Source organism: Canis lupus, chromosome 6, assembly GCF_011100685.1.
Source record: "Canis lupus familiaris isolate Mischka breed German Shepherd chromosome 6, alternate assembly UU_Cfam_GSD_1.0, whole genome shotgun sequence".
NCBI classification, from domain to species: domain Eukaryota; kingdom Metazoa; phylum Chordata; class Mammalia; order Carnivora; family Canidae; genus Canis; species Canis lupus.
In genome coordinates, this window is record NC_049227.1 from 16,967,793 (window position 1) to 16,994,110 (window position 26,318).

At 46.1% G+C, this 26,318-nt stretch overlaps 1 protein-coding gene across 1 annotated transcript; it reads right to left on the minus strand.

Moving 5' to 3' along the window:
- Nucleotides 1–496: 496 nt before the first annotated feature.
- On the minus strand, nt 497–25,261 carry ITGAD (integrin subunit alpha D). Its single transcript, NM_001110802.1, is given in 30 exon segments — nt 497–610; nt 1,085–1,195; nt 1,463–1,564; nt 1,707–1,820; nt 2,040–2,117; nt 2,223–2,330; nt 2,491–2,569; nt 4,128–4,211; nt 4,304–4,383; nt 4,495–4,608; nt 9,285–9,426; nt 9,655–9,728; nt 10,532–10,663; nt 10,924–11,078; nt 11,622–11,779; nt 11,896–12,026; nt 14,003–14,212; nt 14,306–14,446; nt 14,634–14,776; nt 14,884–15,013; nt 16,292–16,365; nt 16,565–16,715; nt 16,812–16,965; nt 19,327–19,472; nt 20,118–20,248; nt 21,424–21,538; nt 21,674–21,744; nt 21,890–21,993; nt 24,284–24,389; nt 25,207–25,261. Coding segments are annotated over 30 exon segments (3,507 nt in total).
- Nucleotides 25,262–26,318: the final 1,057 nt, after the last annotated feature.

The following is a 26,318-nucleotide window of genomic DNA, read 5'->3' on the forward strand; positions in this document are numbered from 1 at the left end:
AACACACACATACACTTCTTCCTTTGGCTTCTCTCCTGATACTACTCATAGCACCATCAAGAAAAGATGATCTTTTCATCTGATCAGGCCTCAGTCTCCTAAAAAAGTGAAAGGATGTTTTCTAGGCCCACAAGCAAGTTCTCCTAACTCTTCCTAGAACAGGACTCAGGTACCTGAATTAAAGCCCTTTCATACAAGAATAATGTGTTATAAACATTCTCATTTAATGTGGCAATTCTTTGTGTGTGTGTGTGTGTGTGTGTGTGAAAATTCATGCTTGCATCATGTTTCCTCCTGTAAAAAATGAGTCATTACTGAAGAACTGACAAATATGTTGAAATATAAAAACCTTTCAATGCCTTGAGAAGTTGGCTTAGCACCTAGTAAGTTGTTCAGACCAGTCCAGATCTATACAGAAATTATTCCCATGGAAGTAGATTTGTAGGCAAAGGCAAGACCAGTCCATGGGGGTAGGGACAAATAGAAAAGTAAATTATTAGGACAAGGGCAAATTGGGGGCATCACAGTTAACATCCTCCCCACTGCATGTGGCAGTGTCTTCCGGTTTGTTATCCAGCATTTCTTTGTACTGACGTTTGAAGAAGCCAAGCTGTGAAGGGAAGTAAATCAGAAGAGCTGGGTAAGAGGGCAGGGAAGAAAGTTGGGAGTAGGAAGAAGCTGAGAGAGAATAAGAGAAGGGAAATAAGCTGACTTGTATTTATGTTCCAGAACACTTCATTGAAAAACAGCAATCGTGTATTATCTACTGTATGCAAGCACAGCAGTTATGCATAAAAGTTATAGTAGAAAACCGAAAATAAATACTAGGCCTACACATACATCCTGGCTTCATATATGTCTCACTTCAGCTACTCTGAAGCATTATTATCATTTCCAAATGAGGAAACAATCTCAGAGAAGTTGAGCAACTTTCTTGATATTAAAGAATAAGTAGGACAGAGTCAAAATATGCGAACTGGTCTGCTTGAATCCATTGTCTGATTTCTCCCCACTATACCATCCGGTCTCTGGAAGGGTTTGGGTTAGAGCCTGGTGGTATTGAGAGTGGGCTGAAAACACTTACTTTGTACAGAATTGCTGTGATGAGGGCCAACAGCAGCAGTCCTCCCACAGAGCTTCCGGCAATAATGGGGATGGGGTTGTAGACCTCATACTTCTCCAGTACCGTCTCCATCTGGAGTGGAGGTGACCTCATCAGAAAGTATCAGAATTCTTGCTGTCCCAGACTCTTCCTAGGTTCCTCAACCTTAAACTCCATCCCCTCCTTCCCTTTCTTCAAGGTGTGAGATACGATAATACCCATGGGCTTGGGAACAACTCTCCTGCTGATGGACGTTCATCCTTCCTCCATCTGGGCTTCTGAACCTCCCACACAGCACCACAGATTTAGCATTAGGAACCCTCTTATCAGCCTGGCTGCTGCCTACCACATAGTCACTACCTGAGCTCTCAAGAATGCCTCTTGTCCTGGAAGCTGAGAATACACAGATCTGTTGAACGTGATTTCAGCCACACTCACGACCAATACCTTCTTCTGCAATGTCTGCAATACACACAGACATAGCTGCGGAAGTAGATCTGGGAAAGGGCTCAGAGATCAAATAAACTCTTGGCTTAAGGATGGGCACAGATGTATCTGTACCACTCAAATCCAAGAGAGGGACTCTGCTGTTGGGCCTACACACCTGGCTGACCCAGCCAAAGTTGAGGTTGCCCTTCAGGGTGAACTCAAGTTCCTCCTGGATGCCAAAGGAGGGGAGGTCACAGTGGATCTTCAGGCAGTCAGCAATGGAGCAGTTCTGGGGACAGGAGGGGAAGGAAGTTGAGGCAAGAAACACAGGAGAAAATGAAGTCTGTCAGGTTTGGGGTGAGGAAGAGATGAACAATTATAAAACATAGATAGATGATAGAGAGAGAGAGAGAGAGAGAGAGAGAGAGAGAGAGAGAGAGAGATAGATCTCCATCCTAGCAAGTGCATTGCCCTGTATCCCCCAATGGAAATCCAGGGTCTTTCTCACCAATACAAGACTCCCTGGGATCTGGGTCAGGAAGTCAGGATCCTGAGGAGGTTCCCTCTCCGACACACAAGTGAGACTCTAGTGAGAGAGAAATGACCACAGAATGATCAAACACTTCACTGATGAGAGGGTGTGAGGCACTGTAGGGTCAGACTCTGGAGAGTTAGGTAGGCAAGCAGGCACCTGTGAGTGGTCCAGCAAAGCCACATGCCACACAGCCACACCATTCAACAGGATAGGAACCCAGACATTAATGCTGATGGCCACATCTCGCTGACTCAGATTATTCACCTGCAGACAATGGAAAGGGAACATTATCCTGGTCCCTGGAGCAGCCCCAATCCTACTTCTCTCCTGAACCTAGCCCTTGGCTCCTCTTCCTTTCTCCCACCAGCTCCCCACATTAGCAGCACCATGGGAGGGAAGATATGCGTGCTCCCTGGCCTCTCACACGATACCGATGCTCAGCTTCTTTCTTGCTCTTCTCATCAGAAGTTGAAAAGTTGAAGTACTTGGTAGAGTCTTCCTGCCTAGAGAGAGAGAGGGCTTATTGGTGAGCAGTAGCCCTGTAGCCACCCTTAGCTGTGCCCCAGTCTGCTGCCAAGGGCTCTGCTGGGCCCCGCAAAAGATGACGACCAGTGAAATAATTATGATCCCCACAGGCTCCTCTCCTGTGGCATTTGCCCCAGTCACCCAGAACTGCTAGCTTGTCCTTTGATACTTTGGGCTCTTTCATATCCTCATAACTCTGTTCAAGTTCTTTCCTTGCTTGGAACATCCTTACCACTCCCCTTCTGGAAATTTTTACCTAAAGGCCCAACTTAAACATTACCTCTCATAACATTTAAACACTTTCCCATGGGAAAAAAGGTGTTCACATGGCTTTCTCCTCTACTAGGTATATGGTTGGCCTCAGGTAATGCTTGCAGAGGCTGCTACCAGAACAAATATGCCTAGGGGAGCTTGAGGGAATCATGGTTGGATCACTCAGGAAAAAATGCAGTGATGGTCCCTCTGTGATGCAATGAAGAAAATAGATGTGGCTAGTCTGAGGAAGTTAACTAAATGAGGAAGGGTGGTGCCTGAACACAAACCCCTGGTAGACATAAATGTTCCAGGCTGCAGTGGCTTTTCCTCAATCCATGCATCCATCCATTCATCCATCTATCCAACCATTAATGTATCCATCCCCAGTTTCCTTCAGTATACATTTACCCTATGCCTGGCTGCGTGCTTTGCTCTGCAGATTCAACAGTTAACAAGCCATAGTCCCTGCCTTCCCAGAGTTAACATCTAAGGTCTCAGTGGAATCAAGCAAACCAGGAGGGTTACTACACATATCACCAGCATCTAGTGTACAAAAGCAAGGCCAGCCATACAGAAACTCTACAGGCTCCCACAGTTTCCAACAGATGTGACTGTCAGTGACATCACACTGTCATCAGCAGAAACAACAGTAGCAAATTCTTTCCTATGACAATATTATGAGCTTCTGACCAACTCTCTAAACCTTTGGAGGTTAGCCAAGTATGTGAGGCTCCTTGCCCTGCTTGCAAGCTGGCCTGCCCCTGCTCCTCCACCCACCTTCAGACCTGAGAACAACAGCCTTGCACTTGACTTTCCTGGGGCCTGCCACAACCTTGGACTCTTAGAGACTTTCTCAGCAGTTTGTCACATCTCTGGTCTCCCCTTAGTTTTGTGAAAACCGTACCTTTTCTTTGCTCTGTGTGGTGACAAACCACATTCCCCACTTCAGAGCTCTCATAAAACCCTTGATCTTAATCTAGTTAGTTTTGTGTGAGCATGCTCATGTTTCGCACAAGAACAGAATTGGCCTAATAATAGAGTAAACCTGCACCTTGGAGAAGAGAGGGAGGAGAGCACGGGGAAACAAAGTGTATGTGTCCTAATTCATCAGAGGAGAAGCAAGAAACATATGGTATATGTTATTGTGCCATAAATATATGGCTGGTCACAAGTATTCTCATGAGAGGAATTAGAGGGCTTAGTCTAGATACCTAACCCTTAAAGAGCAGCCTGAGCTGCAAGAGGAGGTACTAGGCGTAGAGAAAGGTTAAAGGTCCCCACCTGCTGATCACCATGTAGACAGCATATTTCACTGGGAGCTCCAGCTGAGAGGTGGTCTTGCTGGTTGAAGGCTTATTATTCTCACTGGAGACAGAGAGAGGGGAGCCTCATTGGGAAGGAATCCAGGAGAGAAATCTCTGCCTGAGGCATGAGATGAGGGATACACATGGACTCACCTGCTTGCATTAGCCCTCAGGAGCAACTTGTTGCCCAGAGTGGCCTTGTAGGAAACATCAAATGTGACTATGAAGATGCCCTGAGGGAAGGAGAAGGAAAGAATGGAGATCAGGCAGGTCATGGGGGAGTAAGGGAGGAAGTGGGTCAGGACAAGGGAGGAGAGTGAGGAGGATTTGGGGGAAGCACTCACCTTAGTGCCCTCATGGAAGATGGGATGGTTGATGCTACAGCTGCTGCTCCTCAGGCCCTCATTCCCAGTGGGCACAGCCTCACATGCCAAGCGCAGTGGGCGCTGATGGGGTTGCTTCCCGAGGAGGAAAACGAATGAAAACCCATTACCGACATGCATATATGGGCTGATGTATAACAGTGGTGGCATTGTAGAGCAGTGGGAGAAAGGACAGACGTTTCAATAAATGGTGCTAGGAAAAGTGGCCCGTGCAAATAAGGTCAAGCAAACAGAAAAACAAAAACAAAACATTAGATTTCCACCTCGCTCCATACTTTATTTTTGTAAAGCTTTTTTTAAAAAAATATTTATTTATTTATGATAGTCACAGAGAGAGAGAGAGAGAGAGAGAGGCAGAGACACAGGCAGAGGGAGAAGCAGGCTCCATGCACCGGGAACCTGACGTGGGACTCGATCCTGGGTCTCCAGGATCGCGCCCCGGGCGAAAGGCAGGTGCTAAACCGCTGCGCCACCAGGGATCCCCTTGCTCCATACTTTAAATTAAATTCCAACTGGATTAAAGATTTCATGTGAAAAGGAAACTTACTGAGTTTTTAAGGTAATAAAGGGGGATGTCTTCATAAACTTGGAATAGGGGAGTATTTTTTAGACAAGATCAGAACATAAAAAAACTAAACCTAAAGGAAAAGTTTTGGTGAAAATCCAGCACAATCAAATTAACACATTTGGTTTATTAAAAGACACTATGAAGAGACTGAAAAGATAAGCTATAGGGCGGGAAAATATATCTGAACACATATAACTGGGAAAGTACTGGTAACCAGAATATTAAAGAACTCTTGCAATTAAGAAAAGTATGTGGGTGGCAGGATAGAGTAATTGAGAGATGGGCATTAAGGAGGGCACTTGATGGAATGAGTACTGGTGTTATAGGCAACCAGTGAATCACTAAATTCTACTCCTGAATCTAATAATACAGTTTATGTTAACTAACTCGAATTTAAATAAAAAATCAAAGCAAGTAAAACTATGGACAACTCAATAGAAGGATAAGGAAAAGATTGCACAGGTACTTCCTAGTAGAGGAAATCAATATGACCAGGAAACAGATGAAAAGGTGCTCAACTTCATTAGGGAAATGCAAATTAAGGAGCCCCTGGTTGGCTCAGTCAATTAAGGGTCTGCCTTCAGCTCAGGTCATGATCCAAGGGTTCCGGGATCAAGCCCCTGGTGGAGCTCTCTGCTCAGTGTGTATGTGTGGGCGTGGGCGCATAAGAGAGAGAGAGAGAGAGAGAGAGAGAGCAAGTGTGCATGCTTTTCCCTCACCCTCCTCACTATGCCTCCCCCCTTCAGAATCCCTCTAGCTATCTCTCTCTGTCAAATAAATAAATAAAATCTAAAAAGAAAGAAAGAAATGCAAATTAAACTGTAAGGAAATATCACCAGATGAGCAAATATTTAAAAGTCTGACAATGGGGATGCCTGCGTGGCTCAGAGGTGTGCCTCTGAATTCACTCAGGGTGTGATCCTGGGGTCTTGGGATAGAGTCCTGCATCCTGCCCCTTAAGAGGAGCCTGCTCCTCCCTCTGCCAGTGTCTCTGCCTCTCTCTCTCTCTCTCTCTCTCTCAGAAATTAGTGGAATATTTACCAAAAAAATCTTAAAAAGTAAAACAATAAAAATAAATAAAAGTGTGGCAATGCCAAGCAGTACAGAAGATGGAAACCCACGGGAACTCTAATACACTGCTGATGGAAGCACAATAGGTACAAATGTTTTGTCTCTACTGATTATATTTGAAGATATACAGACCCAAGATCAAGCAATTCCATACATGGCAAATACCTCCCAAATATTATCTATAGGTGCACCGAGATACATGCTCAAGAAGAGTAATGGCCAAAGTCAGGGAACAACTCAAATGATCAAAAATTGTAGAATGGATACAGATGTCTACTCATACCATTCTTGCTTAACATAGTACTGAAGGTCCTAGCCTGGGCAATCGAACAACAAAAAAGAAATAAAAGGCATCGAAGTCATAAGAAAGAAGTCAAACTTCCACTCTTTGAAGAGGACATGATACTCTAGGAAACCTGAATGACTCCTACAAAAAATGCCTGGAACTGATACACGAATTCAGTAAAGTCACAGAATATAAATTCAATATACAGAAGTCTGTTGCATTTCTATACAGCAATCATGAAGCAGCAGAAAGAGAAACTGAGAAATTGAACCCATTTACAATTCCACAAAATTCCATAAGATACCTAGGAATACACATAACCAAAGAGGTAAGAGATCTGTACTCTGCAAAAAATACAACACTTATGAAAAAAATTGAAGAGGACACAAAGAAATAAAAAACCATTCCATGCTCATGCACTGGATTAACAGTGTTGTTAAAATGTCATTACCACCCAAAGTAGTCTATACATTCAATGCAATCCCTATCCAAATACCACCAGCTTTCTTCACAGAGCTGCAAGAAACAATCCTAAAATGTGTATGGAACCAGCAAAGACCCTGGATAGCCAAAGCAATCTTGAGACAGACATGCAAAGCTGGAGGCATCACATTTGGGACCTCAAGCTATATTACAAAGCTGTAGCCATCAAGACAGCATGGTACTGGCACAAAAATGGATACGTGGATCAGTGAAATGGAATACAAAGCTCAGAAATGGACCCACAAGTCTACGGTCAACTGATCTTCAACAGAGCAGAAAAGAATAACCAATGGAACAAAGATAGTCTCTTCAACAAATGGTGAGGGGAAACTGGACAGTCACATGCAGAAGAATGAAACCGAACCACTTTCATACACCATACACAAAAATACATTCAAAATGGAATAAAGACCTAAATGTGAGACAGGAAACCATCAAAACCCTGGAGGAGAACACAAGCAGCAATCCCTATGACCTTGGCCGTGGCAACTTCTTACTAGACACGTCTCTGGGGGCAAGGAGACAACAGCAAAAATGAACTTTTGGGACTGCATCAAGATGAAGAGTTTCTTTTTTTTTAATTTTTTTTATTTATTTATGATAGTCACAGAGAGAGAAAGAGAGAGAGGCAGAGACATAGGCAGAGGGAGAAGCAGGCTCCATGCACCGGGAGCCCGACGTGGGATTCGATCCTGGGTCTCCAGGATCGCGCCCTGGGCCAAAGGCAGGTGCCAAACCGCTGCGCCACCCAGGGATCCCAAGATGAAGAGTTTCCACACACTGAAGGAAACAATCAACAAGATAAAAAGATACCCAACAAAATGGGAGAGGATATCTCCCAATGCCATATCTGATAGGGAGTTAGTAACCAGGGTCTATGAAGGACTTATCCAACTCAACAACCAAAAAATTAATAATCCAGTTAAGAAATGGGCAGAAGACATGAACAGACATTTTCCCAAAGGAGACATGAAGATGGCTAACAGACACGTGAAACGATGTTCATCATCACTCCTCCTCAGGGAAATACAAATGAAAACTACATTGAGGGATCACCTCACACCTGTCAGAATGGCTAGAATTAACAACACAAGAAGCAGCACATGCTGACAATGATGCACAGATAGGGGAATCCTCTTATATGGTTGGTGGGAATGCAAACTGGTGCAGCCACTCCTGAGAACACTATGGAGATTCCTTGAAACGTTAAAAAAAGAACAACCCTATGATCCAGCAATTGCACTACTAGGTATTTACATAAAGGGCCAAAAATACCGATTCAAAGAGATATATGCACCCCGATGTTTATAGCAGCATTGAATTCAAAAGCCTAACTATGGAAAGAGCCCCAATGTCCATTGAGTAATCAATGGATAAAGAAGATGTGCTATGAATATACAATGGAATATTACTCTGCCTTCAAAAAGAATGAGATCTTGGCATTTGCAACAACATGGATGGAACTAGAGGGTATTATGCTAAGCGAATATACAGTAATCAGAGAAAGATGAACACCACGTAATTTCATTCCTATATGGAAATAAGGTACAAAACAGGTGAACACAAGGGAAGGGAGAGAAAAGAGAGGGAGGCAAACCATAGAAGTTTCAACTATAGAGAACAAATGAAGGTTGCCCCAGGGGAGGTAGGATGACAATGGACCAAATGAGTGGTGGATATTAAGGAGAGTCTTGTAATGAGCACTGGGTGTTTTATGAAGTGATTAATCACATCCTGAAAGCAATATTACACTATATCTTAACTCACTAGTATTTAAATAAAACCTTTTTAAAAATTCTGGAATGGGTAAATAAATTGTGGTATTGTCATAAAAAGGGATTCTACATACAACAAAAATATTCTATAGCCACAAGCAACAACATGGATGAATTTCACAAACGTGTTGAAGAAAGGAATAAATATACAAAAGAACAGATGTTTCCATAAATTTCAAATATTCACAAAACTCCACCGTTTTTCTAAGGATGTACTCATGCGTGGTAAAACCATAAAATATACAAGGAAATGATTACAACAAACTCAGGATAATGATTACCTTGGGGAGAGAGTGAGGTTATTTGAGGAAAGGCACAGGAGGATTTCTGGGGGGTGATAGCAGTGCATTATTTCTTGACCTGGATACTATTTGCTTAATATTATTCATTAAACTATACATCTGCTATACACACCTCTCTCTCTCTATCTTCTACTCCAGAATTGTGTGTGTGTGTGTGTGTATGTGTGTGTGTGTTTGTATTTCATCGTAGAAGAATTCAAAGGAACCCACTATAACTCAGGGGAAGGAAGAGGTCCCAGCCACTAGAGCCCAAGACAGCTATTTACCTGGGTTCCTAACACTCTTCGATAGGACAGCCCCGCTGGGTAGTAGAAGTGGATCACAGTCCTGTAGGAATCCTCACCCTCATTCCACAGAGTCACTGTCACATTGAGCTCCAAGGAGCTCCCTACCATCAGGGTCTGCAGGCTGGAGGAGGAAGGACAAAAGTGAAAAAGAGACTCCACTGGAAATGGATTGGACCTGGATCAGTGGTTGGGGCAGGACTGTGGGAACTCCTGAAATGATAACATACCAACCAAAATGTAAGTTCTCTGTTAGAAGGAGAAGCAAAGGGAACTAGAAGCACTTCTCATCCCAAGTTGATGGGAGACCCAAAAGCTGCAGGGTCTAGAAGTGAGAGGACATAGAGCTCACCTTGAGGAGCTGAGATTGACACTCAGGTCCCCTTCGCAGAAGTGATCTTGTCCACAGTTCTTTTCAAAGGGGAGCTGCAGCAAAACAGTAGAGCCTCTTCCCATCCGTGTCTTTTTCTTTCTCCATTCCCGCTCATCCTGAGTGCTCATTATTGAATATTACTGAGCACCAACCCCACACACAACACTGTGCTAGACACTGACCAGAAGTGGAGCATTAGGGTGCAGTTAGAATAGAAAAGAATAAGCTCCTTGGCTTCAAGGAACATAAAGTTGCGGAGTTAAGTCCAACTCACACTGGAACAGTTATTCAACAAACATTATTAAGCGTCAATGAGGGACAGGTTCTGGGTTGGGTTGGGGGTTGGGAAAAGTGCAAACTACAGATGAATTAGACACAGTTCTTGTACTCACAGAACCCACAGTTTCAGGAGAGCCACAAAAGTAGATGCCAGGCATGTAATAATTAGTATCACCATGATGTAATAGGAAGCCAGAGAAGAAGTGACAGATGCTGAATGTGATTTTCAAAAGAGAGGGAGATAAGACTGGGGCTTTGAGGACTACAGAGGAACTTTGAGTGGAGTGAAGGAAATGTTTCCCAAGTTGAAGACACAACATGGACAAAGGCACAAAGGTGGGAATGAGAAAAGCTGGGAAGGATTTGGAGAATGAGAATCAGAGAGTTTTTGTGGAGGTAAAGTGGTGACCAGCTGGGATGTGTGTAAGGGTCCAAGCTTGGCAGGGCTTTGGTGACTGGGTGGAGGCATCACGGACTTGAAGTGGTTGATGGGAAGCTGAGAACCACAACAGGTCCTTAAGCACACTGAGACACAGTGAAGTCAGTACATCCCTGGGGACTTCACTGGAAGACTCACAGAGGCAGTGAAGAGGTCCTGTGAGCCCACTGCCAGCACAGGGCGAAGGTTCTGAGCTGAGGGGATGGGCTCCCCAACCAAGGAGAAGTTGAGGCGTAGGATGATGGGACTCACCACGTCCTCCACACAGTCCTGAGGGAAAATGAGCTTTCAAGAACCTCAAGATCCTTCCTACTTTCCACCACTGGCCGTTCTCCGCATCTGCATCCATTTCTTGCTGTCTGGACAGCATTCTGTCCAAGCTGTGGGGCCAGCCTCTTTGGCCGCAACTTTCCTCTCTCCAGCCCCCAGTCTCGCCCCCCTTCTCACCTCACACAACAGGGAGCAGAGATGCCAGAAGCTCACCTTGGGATCCTTCTCCCCCTCCCTTTCCCAGATCCCAAAGCCCTTACTGGTAAAAGCAGCTTAATGGTTTCACAGTAATCTCCCGTCCCCAGGGTTTTTCTTCGAGTCAAAGTCCAGTTCTTGGTCTCATCAAAAATGGCACGAGAAATCAGACGGCCTGGGTCTAATGCCAGATCATACCTGACAGAGCTTTGCACATCACCTGAAGCACAACAGGGGAACAGAAGATGAAAAGCCCAAGAGAACCTCGGATGTTCTGTTTTTGTTTATCATGTAACAAATATTTGCTGAGCACTTCCTATGGGCCAGAGCTGTGTTGGGTGCTCGGATAGATGTGGAAAGCAAGATAGAGAAATATGGTCCTGAAGGTGTTAAACAGGCAAGTGAGGACGCTAGATCTCTGCTTTAGGATCAATCCCTAGTTTCTCTGTGGAGAAAGGGTGGGAGGGTGCAAGAACAGACATGGAAACAGCTCAAAGTACAGGTAGGATAGAGAAGTGGTGGCCTCAAGGCAGCAAGTGGCTAGGGCTGGTGGAGAGAAGTGGGCAGACTCCAGATGTATCCTACAGATAGAGCGACTGGACTGGGTATGGGGAGCGGGGGAGAGAAGGGACCCAGGTTCCCAATGCCAGCAGCTGCATGGATGTAGAGGTGGCATCTGGATTCCTAGGCCCACTCTCTCCTGAGGATAGGGGTGGGGTTCTCTCAGGGAGTAAGGGGCTGTGTCCCATGGGAAGAGACTCACCTAGCTGGTCCAGTGAGCTTTTCTGGATAGTGAAACAGACTGTGGCATTCCCAGCTTCCAGGGCGGAGGGCACCTCTTCCCAGCACTGGTGCACAGCCTTTGCCACCTCCGAGGGCGAGAATCTCATGGTCACTCCCACATTCAGCACCGGCTGACTCCTGAGGGTGCATGCAGGGGCTGAGGCCCCAACTCTGAACTCAGTGAGCAGAAGGTAGGGGGCAGCTTGCTGAATTGGACACACAGTGGGCAAGGGTGGGATGTGGGGAGTTGTCACCTGAGCAGCAGCACCTGTCCCTGGGCCCCCACAGCCAGGTCCACCAGTCCATCGTGGGTGAGGTCCTGACCCCCACTCAGCGACTGCCCAAAGTACTGGAGTGTAGGGGAGAGCTGGGAGCCTGCAATCCGCTGGCCAGAGAGGGAAAGGAGAAGTGGAAGTCAAGGGGAGGTCATTTGCCAGGTTTGACAAGAAAGATTTTGAAGGAGACTGCAGCCATGGCAGATCTGACCAGAAATATTGAAAAGGACAGATGAGAGGGTAGGAATGAAATTCGACAAAGGAGGAAAGACTATCCACTGGAAGAAAGACAGTCTTTTCAATAAATGGTGCTGGGAAAATTGGACATCCACATGCAGAAGAATGAAACTAGACCACTCTCTTACACCAGACACAAAGATAAACTCAAAATGGATGAAAGATCTAAACGTGAGACAAGAATCCATCAAAATCCTAGAGAAGAACACAGGCAACACCCTTTTTGAACTTGGCCACAGCAACTTCTTGCAAGATATGTCCATGAAGGCAAGGGAAACAAAAGCAAAAATGAACTATTGGGACTTCATCAAGATAAGAAGCTTTTGCACAGCAAAGGATACAGTCAACAAAACTAAAAGACAACCTACAGAATGGGAGAAGATATCTGCAAATGACGTATCAGATAAAGGGCTAGTTTCCAAGATCTGTAAAGAACTTATTAAACTCAACAGCAAAGAAACAAACAATCCAATCATGAAATGGGCAAAAGACATGAAGAGAAATGTCACAGAAGAAAACATAGACATGGCCAACAAGCACATGAGAAAATGCTCTGCATCACTTGCCATCAGGGAAATACAAATCAAAACCACAATGAGATACCACCTCACACCAGTGAGAAGGGGGAAAATTAACAAGGCAGGAAACCACAAATGTTGGAGAGGATGTGGAGAAAAGGGAACCCTCTTACACTGTTGGTGGGAATGTGAACTGGTGCAGCCACTCTGGAAAACTGTGTGGAGGTTCCTCAAAGAGTTAAAAATAGACCTGCCCAATGACCCAGCAATTGCATTGCTGGGGATTTACCCCAAAGATACAGATGCAATGAAACGCCGGGACACCTGCACCCCGATGTTTCTAGCAGCAATGTCCACAATAGCCAAACTGTGGAAGGAGCCTCGGTGTCCATCGAAAGATGAATGGATAAAGAAGATGTGGTCTATGTACACAATGGAATATTACTCAGCCATTAGATACGACAAATACCCACCATTTGTTTCGACGTGGATGGAACTGGAGGGTATAATGCTGAGTGAAATAAGTCAATCGGAGAAGGACAAACATTATATGGTCTCACATTTGGGGAATATAAAAAATAGTGAAAGGGAATAAAGGGGAAAGGAGAAAAAATAAGTGGGAAATATCAGAAAGGGAGACAGAACACGAAAGACTCCTAGCTCTGGGAAACGAACTAGGGATGGTGGAAGGGGAGGACGGTGGCGGGTGAGGCAGACTGGGTGGCGGGCATTGAGGGGAGCACTAGACAGGATGAGCACTGGGTGTTATTTGTAGGTTGGCAAATTGAACACCAATAAAAATAAGTTTATTATAAAAAATAAAAATAATAAAGTGGATTAACATCAATCAATCAATCAATCAATAAAATTGAAAAAAAAAGTGTCACCATAGAAATATAATAGTTCATTTACTCATCATTTGTATGTTCCCTCGTAAACATCCGATGAACAGAGGCTTAGCGCTCCACTCAGCCGGCTTTACAAGAACCTATGGAGTTTTTCATCTACTGTTTCATAGGAGGAAACTAAGACTCACAGAGGCTAAATCAGTCACCTGTCTAAGGCCACAGAGCTGACGTGGCTGGCCAGGCATTTGACCCAGGGCCTGCAATCCCTTAACCACTAAGCTGCCCACAACAGAATGAAGTCTGTTTGGAGCCAAAGGAGAAAGGAAAGATAATTGGCACTGGGTGGGCCCGGTGACACTCAGGGCACTAAACCCCCAAAAGGAGCATGGCTACTGCTAAGGTCAGTGACAAGGCACAGCACCAGGCAAATCTGACACCTGCAAAAGGAGGTAGAACTGAAGAGGCTGCAGGTAGTGGCCTCACCTGGCTGTGGGAGGGGCTGATGCCCAGTCCTGAGGTTCCATGAAATAGGTAGACAGCACCTCGGTTCTCCTGCTCTCCTGGTGCTCCAATGGCCACATCTGTCAGCTTGTCCCCATTCACATCCCCCAGCAGTGTCAGGGCCGCCCCAAAACGGCCCCAGGGGTGGCCCTGCTCCCCACGGAGAATGACCTCACACTGCCACTTCGCCCTCTGCAGGACAAAACCAGTGTCAGGTCCCAACCGAGGTCATCCCTCTACCCCACACCCAAGGCCCCACTCAGCCCAGACTCATCAGACACTCACCCCCTGGGGCAAGGGGCACACAGACACCTGGCCCCCCTGGGTCGGCTTGTAGTAATGGGGAGCCCCGATGAGGACGAGGTCAGTGTTGCCATCTCTATCCACATCCACTGTGCAGAGGGAGGCCCCAAAGTAAGAGCCAATCTGCAGGGCAGAGCCTGAAGTCACCTTGCCTGCTCCTGCCACAGGTACACCCTCTGGGACAGGTCCCACTTCCCTCCAGCCACCAGGGCCTTCCTCGATGGGCCCCCAAGGCCCTTCATCTCCTTCCTCTGGGCCCTTAGAGACGCTGCCACACTCATGTTCTGCTCTGGTTTCCTCGACACCCAACCTGGGTCCCTGAGACTTCAGCCTTCGGCCTCCATTGCTCAGATGCCTGAGTGAAGATGACAACCTTCCCGGTGTGCTGATGGCGGGGGGCCCCCAGGATCAGGCTCTGTACTCCCTTCCAAAAGGCCAGCTCTGTGGAGTAACCTGAGGAGGGCAGGCCTCAGCACAAAGGCTTCCTGCCCACCCCCTGAGCTCCTGCCCCACAGGCAGCCCATCTCCCACCTGTGCCCCCAACCATGGCCTGTTCTCACCCAGGTAAGAGTCCCTCATGTCCACATTCTCTTGAGACATGTTGATGAAAGTGGGGCTCGTCTTTGGGGGGTACAGGAAGGCACCTCCAGACCAGCTGAAGCTCCCCACAGCCCCCAGAACTGGTCCATCCTGGGAGGAAAGGATTCCAGGGCTGAGCAGGCCTGAGCCAAAAGAAGCCAATGCCTATTCCAAAGCAAGGCCTGCCACAGACTCTGCTCATTATTTCCAATTCTCTTTCTCCCTCCTTAGTGCTCTTCAGCAGCTTCAGTGTCCCGCACTCCTAATGTCTCTCAGTCCATCCCCAGTGCCATTGTTCCTACAAGTCCCATCTCTCCTCACCCACCTCCCTTTTTGCCCTCCCAGTTTGCTCTTCTCTACTCCATCCTTAGTGTCCCAGGTTAGGTTTCCTCTGAACCAAACGTATAGCCACCACCCTGCTGACAAACCCGATGACTCCTAGTCACCAAGCCCTTGAAGTGACATCCAAGGCCATACCCTGTCAAGCCTGTGGAGTTACTTGATGTTTTAAACACATGAAGCAATTGACCTCGACACCTCTCTCTTCTCTCTTTATGGGACTCAGCTCCTCCCTTGGGAAGAGTCAAGCTCGACCTCACCTCCTCTGGGAGGTCTTCTTTGGCTCCCACAGGGAGTGATAGGCGTTTCCTCCTCAGCATACTTTATTGCTGTTTTAAAGCTTTTGATTACTGATAATTGAACATATACCAAAGTAGGAAAAACAACCTATTAAGTACCCATAGCTTCAAAATAAATTCATGAGCAATTTTGTTTCATTTCTGTTTCCCCCCTAAAACACTTTGAAACAAACCCCTCTGGTTAGTTTCAACACACATCTACTTACACACAAGTCACACTATATTGCCATTTCTTTCACCTGCATGATCAGCCTTTCCCATCTTTCCACCTCCATCACTCACTCTGTTCCAGCTGTGCTGGCCCATCTATCTCTCTAGTACAGTAACCTTGTTCATACCTCAGGACCTTTGCACTTGCTTTGTTCTCTACCTGGGGCAATCTCTTCCAGATTTTTGCAGGGTAACCTTTTCTCATCTTTACGCCTCAGTTGTCACTCCTCAGGTCTCCTCTGATCACCTCTCCTGACACCTAGCAACATCTGAAGATTTTTGTTGTCTAATCTGACACCTAGCAACATCTGAAGATTTTTGTTGTCTCCTCCCACTGGATATGTGCCTATGAGAACAAGAACCTTGACTATCCGTTCTCTGCTGTGCTCCTAGCACCTCCATTCACTGCCTATATGTGTCTCTCCAAACAGACAGTGACCTTGAAGACAGAATCCGTTATCTTCTTTACTTTTGGTTCCCAGCTCCCAGCACAGGGCTGGCTCAGGATTGGTGCCCGGTGTCAGGTATGTGCTCCACCTACCATTGTGAGTACTGAACTGAAGCCTTCTTGTGACATCTCATGTTGGAAAGAGCTACTTGTCGTCGACTGGGTTCCTGTAGGGAAACAGGTCACTCAGGCGGTGGGGGCCAGGAGACCACAAGGACTCAGAGCAGAAGGAGAAGAATGAATCTGAAGCTCAGGTCTGGGGCACAATTTTGGGTGAGCTGTGACTAGGGATGGACCCACAGAATTGCGAGGACAACGGGGTCCGGAACCTTTCAATTCCAAGACCCAAGCGCACCCTGCCTTTACCTTCGAGTGCAAAGATCTTCTCCTGCAGCTGCTCCTGGATGCTGCTGAGTGCTGCAAAGTTGTCCACCCTGAACACATGGTCCTGAGCCGGCTCTGAGCCAATGTTGTCCAGCTCCTGCTTGGCACTGGGTTTCCAGAAAGCATTTCCCACCTGTGGCAGAGAGGCCACTGAGGAGGAGCCCGCCAGCCTTTCTTCCCTGGTGAGGTGCAGCCTGAGTCCGAGGGAGACATGAGGAAGAGGACATACCCCAATGGCATAGCGGATGATGCCAGCTCTCTCTGCCTGGGGGATGACGTCGCTGTACTCCAGGGGGTCTTTGTATTTCTGCCCATCTGTGATGACAATGAGGATCTTCTTGGCACTTTTACGGGCCCCATTCTTACTATGAAACAGTTCCTCCCTGTAAGGGAAGAAAAGGAGATGATTCTCTGGAGATGAAATTGTTTCTGGAAAGGAATAAATAGCTCTAGAAACTCATCTGGAGACACTGGGGAGCTCTGGTACTTTCAGACTCTGTAAGCCATGTTAGGAAATCGCCTCAGCCCTTTTTGAGCGTCACAATTATTAGTAAGACCAATAATAAAGGAATTCATATTCCTTGTTCTAAATTTCCTCCACCATGGTACCACATTTCCAGTAGGTAGTATGTTTCAGAGTAGGAGCTTGGAATCTGGAAGACATGGACAATTACTTTACCTTTTTGGGCCTCTGCTTCTCTCTGGGAAGGTGAGAATAATAATTGTACTATAGCTATTTTTCAAAAGCGGCCCCCAGTGTGCCACATTTGGTTCCTTTCCCATATTGAACCTGACCTGTGTCCTGTTTTCAGCAGTATTATGAAATGTAAGTGACACCATGCCAGTTATGAACCTAAGAAGCCTTGGTATCTCTTGAACTTTGGGGATCCCTGAGCCACTATGAAGGAAGTCCATAGTTCGAGAATTCTGAAACTTCTATAGCTATGGATAGAAAGATTCTATACCATCTTAGCTGAGCCCAGCCTTCTAATCATTCCTGCCTGGGCAGGAGCCATGTGAATGAATCTCTCATGTTCCAGCTTCTAGCCACAGCCACATGGAAGATCTCAAATGAAAACAGATGATCCCAAAATCATTAAAAAAATAATAAAATAGTTGTTGCTTAAGCCACTAAATGTGGGAGTGGTTTATTAGGCAACAAAAGATAAGTCAGAAAAATCATATCAGGTTATTCTGAGGATAAAATGAGGCCAAGCTTTTAAAACAATGAATGGCCTACAGGTAGGATTAATTATATAGTAGCTGTTAAAAATGATTTTTTTAAAACTATGTGCTAATGTAGTTCTACAGATGCAAAATAAATACACACATGCGCGCGCACGTTTATCACATATAATATTGGAAACAACCTAAAAGTCCAAGATCAAGGAAAGGATTTAGCAAATCAGTATCCAGCTACTTAATGAGAAGTTTTCAAAGGACTACATTAAAAGCTGTAGAGAAACATGGCATAGGTCTATGTAGCAGATGAAAAAAAAAGGCAGGATGAAACAAGTTTCTGCCCACATTGTGACTCTATGAAATATGTCGGAATAAAGGATAAAAATGATCCTGTGTTCTGTGGATAGGATTTGTTTATTCAATTCTATTTTTTAAAAATACTGTGAAGTGGTTGATAGAGGGACTCCAAAAATATTTTTTCCAAAATGTCCTGTTTTATTGATATTTTATCTTTTCATTTTCAACGAAACTTCTAAAAATAAGAAGAAAGAAACCACAGTCAGTGGTAGAGAGTCCCTGAGATGGGCTTGGCCCTGGGGAGTAGGGAACCTGCTGTCTTTGGTGACGGGAGCAGGATGGATGTTGATGAGAACCACACCACCACCCACCACTGACAGGAGCTCCGAGGGCTAGGAAGGGATGCCACTCCTGTGTGACTTTCAACTCAAGAGACAGAGGCATTCCTCTTGATTGTCCAGTCCCATGAGGTCAGTGTTCAAAGCAGAAAAGCCATCCAGAAATAGAGAGGGTACATCTGGCAGGAGCATCCCTTGTTCAGCACTTCTCCAGCACCACCCCCAAGGAGGCAGCCAGGAGGTTGGAGATCCCAGACTCCCAGCCCAGTCCTTTCCCATGAGAGACACATCTTCTGTTCTGGCCACACCAATTACTCATTTCTTGAGTAACTGAGTGCCAAGCACTTCTTGGCCTAGCACCCAAGGCTGGACAAGCACATGGTAAGCACCCACTTAATGCACAAAGCTCACATGGAGGAGGAACGTGTGGGTAGAGTGGGTGGGGAGAGAGGCACAAAGAAGACGCTTTGTGGGTGCACGCTTCTCTGGATAAAATGCCAAACACTTAGCTAACACTTCTTGTGCAGAAGAATTGCATGAATGTTATCTCCTTTCATCTTTACAACCTAGTTGTAAGTTTATCCTCATTTGAGAGTTTGTTGAGACACAGAAACAGTCAGTACCTCCCAGGATTCCCCAGGTCACCAGCGGGGAGCCAGAATGAGAACTCAGATGTGTCTGAACCAAAGCCCAAGTCTCTGGCTGCCCAGGTAGACACATGCTCCAGCCATCCAAGGCCAGGCAAAGAGGAAACACTGCAGAATGTACCTATATTGGGGGAACACTCCAAGGATGTCCCCACCTACAGCTCCCTTATTTCCCTTTTGAGCCCCTTTCCCCAGAGTTACCAACCCTGGAGAAGGACTGTGCACACCAGCATGAGGAAGTGGTGTGGCATACCCTCATGAGGCAGAAGGTGGAACTTACACCACTTTCCGGATGCCCGTGGCTGTATATGTCAGGCCGTCCAGTTGGACAATGGGATCCACCAGGCTCAGAGGGTTCCAGCTGCTCTGGAATTGCGTGAAGGTGAAGTGGATCTTCAGGAGGTGGGAATACTGTATCAGTGAGAACTGCAAAGGACAAAAGAAAGGCCCTGGGGCTCAGGAGTTATTCTTTAGTAAAATTTTTATCTTGGAATAACTTTAGATTTACAAACCATTTCCCATGTGTTTTTGAGGCTAAAAGCCAGGAGAAATTTGGCCCCAAAAGAACACTAGAAAATCAAAACCAAACAATGTTTCTTTCATAGTTTGCAAGGAATAACCTTGCCAACCTCACTATTCTTAACCTTGGATTTTTAGAAAATTTCATAACAACTTGTAGGCTGTATTTCCTCACTTTTCAAGAATTTCTACACACATATACACTAATTACTGAGAAATAAAATAATAAGATAAATCATGAGTTACATGGAAAACATAATAAAGAAATCATTATTTGTCCAAGACACCTTCAGTCTAATTTCACAGCAAAACTTTTTTTTCAAAGCTTATATATAGTAAAAAACTGTATTTCCTAGGCCATGTGTGGACATGTTAATTACCATGAGGGAATTTCCTCAGATCAGAGCTCAAATCAGCCCTGCACTAGGACACTTAGCCTCACCATGGCACAGGCCCACTGAACCAACCCCCAGCAATACCTCCTAAGTTGGCCTTCCCCAAGGCAACTGCCACCCGCACCCCACTCCTAGGCCTAAGGGACCCAGTCTTCACCAGGGTGTTGGTGCCCTCAAACTGTCCCATCACAGCTCTCACAAAGTCCTTCATCTGTTTAAAGTCACTTTGCTCAATACTGCCAGAACCATCAATCAGGAAGACAATGTCCATCTCTTGACTTGGACACTCTGTAGAGAAGGAAGAAGGAAACACAGATACATATGTGAGTCTCAGCTGTCTCCCAGGGCCCAGAAACCCTTCCTGCTCCACAGAGTTAAGGGGCCGTTCTTGACCTAGGAAACTATTCCCACCCAGTTTCCACATCCTCCACAGAGGAGGCCCAAATCCATTGCCCACACTTTAAGATATAAAACAACAAGCAAAAAAACAGAGAGACAGACAGACAGACAGATGAAGAAAGAAAGAGACTCATGACCAAAGGGAACAAACTGAAGGTACCCAGAAGGGCGGTAGGCAGGGGGATGGGTTAAATAGTGATGAGGACTAAGGAGTCCACCTTTGATAACCATTAGCTGATGTATGGAATTGTTGAATCCCTATATTGTACACCTGAAACTAATATAATACTGTATGGTAACTATACTGGAATTGAAATTAAAACTTAATTTAAAAAGAGTTCTAAACTCAAAAAAAATCTGATGCCCAAGCCCCTCCCCCTTTGGCAGAGTCCCTATTCCTCCCTCCTTTCACAAGGCCTAGAAAGGGTAAAAGAAGTAAAGGACAGAGGCCATACGGACTCCTTAGTCACTTACTCAACAAACATTTATTGAATACACACCAGGAATGTCATAGAGCACAAGGGGAAGGCAATTTAGCAATGTGATTCAGGTGTGCATTCTGAGCATGCTGGGCTAAAATCCTAGCTCAGTCATCTATTCAGGCAAGTTATGGAACTTTGCTGGCTTCAGTTTCCCCCATCTGTAAAATGGGAATAATAATAGTGCCTAACACATGGGATAGGGTAAAAAGTGTTAATATGTACATAAAATGCTTAAATAGGCCCTGGCTCCCCATAAAGATTGGCTATTAGGACCATGGCTCCAGGCACAAGAACACACTTACAGCAGATGCTAAGGTTGCTACCAAAACCCACCCCTCTCAGGACACAGGTCCCTATTATCAGCTACAGGGAGTAGCTGAGGATGGCTCCCAGCTGAGAACTCAGGAGATGCCTTGACCAAATTTACAACTCCTGCTCCTGGGGGCAACCTGCATCCAGCCATGCTCCAAGCTCCTCTGGCTTGGCTGAGGCCCCTGTTCTGATCCATCGAGTTCCACCTTCTTTGTCTACCCACTCTTCGGTGCCAGCGTGTGCTCACATAGAATCGCTGTCTCTACCTACCTGGTAGGGCAGCAGGTACTGTCCAAATGGTCTGCAGATGGGAGTCCAACAGGAGGCAAAAGCCTTCTGCATACATATTCTCCCCACAGGCTCTGTGCATGGTTGGGCCACAGGCCTAAGGGCAGAGACCTATGTGAGCAAAGAGGCCCCCAGAACTCTCCATACTCATCTCCTCCAGCCCCATCCTCCCCTGACCCCTGGCCCTACCCTCGCCCTTCCCTTGTGACCCTCTTATGACTCGGAAACTCACCAGCAGCCAGGGGCGACTGGCGGCGGCTGACAGGGACAGACCCAGGGACATGTTCACAGCATCTGGGGGTGCTGAGAGGGCAGGTACACATGATCACACTCATGGCCATGCCCTCATTTGGGGGAGAGAGTCAGAGTTCCCAGAAACCAAGGCAATAGGAAGGAAACCACGGTATAGGAAGATTGAGGGCCGCAAGTCTTGGGTGGAGTCACTCACTGTGCAGGGGTATGGGTTGACATAGGCCAGTGGCAGCCACACAGTCATACAACCTTCCTGTTTGGTTGACCGCCACCACCTCCAGGGGGGCTCCCACCACGAGTCTGAAGGCACAAGCATGACATATAGTTGCAGGAGGGGTAAGGGCACAGGACGCTTCAGGTGAGGAAGTATCGCTATGTACAGGGAAGTGAGACTTTGAGAGGGAAGCTCTCCGCATTTGCCACTCATGAGGCTATTCAACTATGAGGGTCTGAATTTACCCCACGTGTGCTGAAGGAGCATGCTGAACTTTTTGTTTGTGTGCGTGTACACGTAAATAAATGTGTACTTATATACACAAATGGTTTGAGTGTTGTTGTTGTTTTGCATTCGCCAAAAATAAAACTATTCAAAGCAAAAACAGCATTTCCCAGCCATAGGTAAGTGCATTTTGTTTCTGGGGTGCGTTATCCTGAGCCACCCAAGAAATAGATCACCTCAGGTTAGATGGAAAAATCTTCTAAAGCCATGAGTTATCAAGACAGATAGATGATTCTGTAATTGATTGGACAATTTAAATATAAATAATTTAAGTTGGACGATCTAAAGCAGCAGTATCAGAATCCATATGAATATCTATAGTCCTATTAGTGCAATAATTTTTGCAGAATTCCTTGAAAGGAGGGAATTTTTTAATTTTGAAAAAGAAGTATATATCAATAATCTCTCCATTCACATGAGAAAACTACACAAATATTGCTGTATTTTAACTAATTAGCCAAGCAAGCCTTGTTAAGTTAGCATTTAAAGGTTCCTTTAGAAAGCTATCCCTTTATGGAAAGCTGAAATTCCTGCGTGTCTGAGACTTGCTGATGAAGACCAAATGAGACAGAGACGTAGCAGATGTAGCAGTTTGGAAATAGTGGCATAAATGATGAACAAACTCATGATCTTAACCATTGATCTGAAGGTTTTTCTTTATCTCCTCCATTCCTTCTTACACACGGGCTTATCTTTTCAGTATTTGGGTTATGATTCAACAGAAACCAGGAAAAACACTAACTGTGTAGCAATCAGAATGTCATCCAATATATATTATTTACTTTATTGTAAATATTGGTGAACAGTGGTCAATCAATAGTTATATGCATATATATAGTTATCAATAGGGCCTGAACACAAACTGATGGTGATGGAAGTGGGGCAGTGACTATCTTTGGATTCTGTGTCCACAGGAAGGGCCCAAAGGGAACCCAGGGGAGGGAGCTGAAGATGTTCCACACCCTGATCTAGGCTGCGGTCACTTGGCTGTACACATAGGAAAAATTCATCAGTTGGACCATTCAAGTTTGTGCACTTCAGTCTACGAGCTCTGTATTCTCAAACAGACAAAGACGAAACTCTGGCACCTGGCATTTTTCCCAGCCAGCCAGCTGGGTGAGGAGGGGGGATGGATGTGCCTGTAGAACTCAGTGACCTCATGATGCTACCTGGTGGTCAATGGAATCTTCCAGCTTCCAATGGAGCACTCCCAGGCTCATTGCCAATGCCACCTCCTGTGTGAAGCCCTCCTGGAATTCCCTCCTGGGTTTGATCCCTCCCTTCCTATGCCTCCCAGACTTTAGTTACGCTTGTATCACATGGTCACTTCAACATCTTGGGTCCCTGTCACTGGGACCTGAGAATGCGAGCTCCTGGAGGCAGAGTGAGGTACCTAATTTGTACCTTCACTCATTTTATTCCACCCAGAGTAAAATAAAAATGCAGGGCCTCTTGTTCATGGGGGAAAAAGGTGTTTTGGGGTTTGGGGGGTGTTTTTTGTTTTGTTTTGTTTTTTGGCAATCCTCCTCTCTGTCTGTCCTGCTATTTCCTGTTTGCTCTTTGGTGTTGCTTTCCCTCAAGCATAGGGATACTCACGGAGCCAGGGCAAACCCTCATAGGACTGGGTGACCCTGCACCTAAGCCGAGTCTGACCTTGCTCAGCTCACGCCAGGGGTTGAGGGCAGCAGCTGAGAAACATTCCCTGGAAGGTCGGGCTGCACGTGAGCCAAGGCTCCAAAGCCCTACACATCTCCACTGTCCCATCGGTCTTTACTTACAAAGCACAAAGGCTAAGATTAAGTTATTAATAATTTCAAGAGGAAGACTACAAAACACTGTAGTCTGGTCACATGTACTGGCCACAGAAAAACAGATTTGAGACCTCCCACCTGACGCAGGGTCTTGTCCAGAGCATGTGGCCTTTCCTGGGATTGTGAATTAGTAGTAGTGGGGTCAGAGGCCTCAGAGGAGTGATGGACAGTCTTCTTGCCCATGCTGCCCTTCCTCCAGGATACCTCCTGAGCATACCGCGATCAGCCATTCCCCTGCAGGTTGAAGGGGATAGAGGTCGGGGAAGTGGGCCTGGCCTACCTAGATCCGCCAAGCTGGGCCACGCTCTGTCCAAAGCCAGCTCCATCCTCTTGAAAGACCATGGGCTCCTCCACATCCAAGTTGAATCCATGATAAGAAGTCAGGACTGAGGAATACGGAGAGGGAGGTGAGACGGGGTTGCAGGACAGTCAGAAAAGCTCCATCTCCTCTGGGCCCCTGACTTCTTGGGATCTTGATGCCCACCCCAGTCCAGCTCATCTGCCTAGGAGAAAGGTGTTCTCTTTTTCTTTGTTTCCTGATTTGCCATCTGTGTGGTTCCCGTCTCCCTCCTCCCTCAGAAATGATCAACCCATGAGACAAAGAGCGACAATCCAGAGAAATGCCCCCTCAAGGACATTTCAAAGGATATCCACAATCTGAAATTAGGCCTGTCACCTCCTGGTCTGTTAGATCAGGATGTCCCATAAAGATAAAGTGTCCATAAATTTATATTCTCAACTGAGACGTTCTGAGAATGAAGGGGGTACCAGGAATAACTACACCAGGGTCTTTGGGAGTGACCCAGACAGACCAGAGAAAAGGGGTCACCCTTCAGGCAGGGAGCCCCATGCAGGACTCGATCCCAGGTCCAGGATCACACCCAGAGGCAAAGGTAGACGCTCAACCACTGAACCACCCAGGCATCCCTGGACATCCCATTTCTTAAGAGAAGCTGGCAATCTGGATTTTTGTATGGACTCTGATTTTCAGCTGACATGCAAGTGATTTCAAATGACACATGAATATGGTCCTGATACAGTTATCTATTTCTGGACTATTCTCTTGGCAGCTGCTAGGACAGCGTTCCTGAAATCAGGACATGTGGGATGTGGAGGACAGGGAGGTGATATGCAACATTTCCCCTCCCTGGTGACTCTGTGGCCTTCCCCCTGGGCTCTGGGGCAGACTCTTATCCCCCGTACCACACACAGCAGGGCCATCACAGGTGGAATTATGGAGAAGGAGCTTATCCTCCATCCCGGCATAACCTACCAGTCCATCCTCTCTCATCTTTGCTCAGGTTTTCCCCTCCCCTGATTCCAGACAATTCTTCCTTCCACACAAGACTCTGGACACCAGGCCCCTACCCCACCCTGTTCTCAGCTCCTCCCGATAGCTATATGAGCTAACCACCAGCCTCAGACTGTCCTACCAGATAGAGATGTCCCCCTAGGCTTTTCCCAGTCCTGAGGGCCCCCACTCACCACCCAGGAGGAGCATAATTCTAAAAGCCATCACTGAGCACCACATTGAAGGAGAAGTCAAGAGCTGAGCAGCAGAGCACTGAAGGGCACTCAGTGTCCTGGGGGAGAGTTAATATACTGACTCAGGACCTTGGAGTGACAGAAGGAGGGGCACAGTCAGGAAGTCCTTGGTTAATAATAGAACAGACAGGGGCAGGAGGTCAAAGACACTCTTAGGGAAAGTACCCCATACTCTCTCACCACCAGCATCTCTATAGATATGGCTTCCTTTTCCAGGGCCACCCTCGCCAGCCCTTGAGATCCTGTTGGTACCCAATGCGACCTAGGACTCCTCTAAATCCTCAGAAACTGGGCTGCATGTAAGTGGAAGGGATGAAACAGATGGCTGCAGCGTGCGTGGATGTGAGCCTGGAGAGAGACAGACCTCCACCTCAGACCTCAGAGAGCAATCTTGAGGGGGAGCATGAGTGAGGGTGTAGTTTAAAAAGCAGACTCCATCAAGAGGAAAATGGATAATCAAATGGGTAAACGGGCTTAGTAGTCAGCCATACAATGGGCTGACTAGTCAACAATCAAAGAGAACAGACTACAGATATACATAACAAGATGGGTGAATCTCAACCTCGCCATAAGTAAAAGAGGTCAGACAGCAGGGTGCATGTTTGATTCCTTTCATACAAATAGACAAAGCTAATCTATGAAGATAGAAATGGAATTGTGATTGCCTCAGATAAGGTGGGGAAGGACTTCTAACATTTGTGAAATTTGCCATTCAACCCTTCGTATTTTAATATTAATAATTTAATGTTTTAATATTTGATAAATGGGAG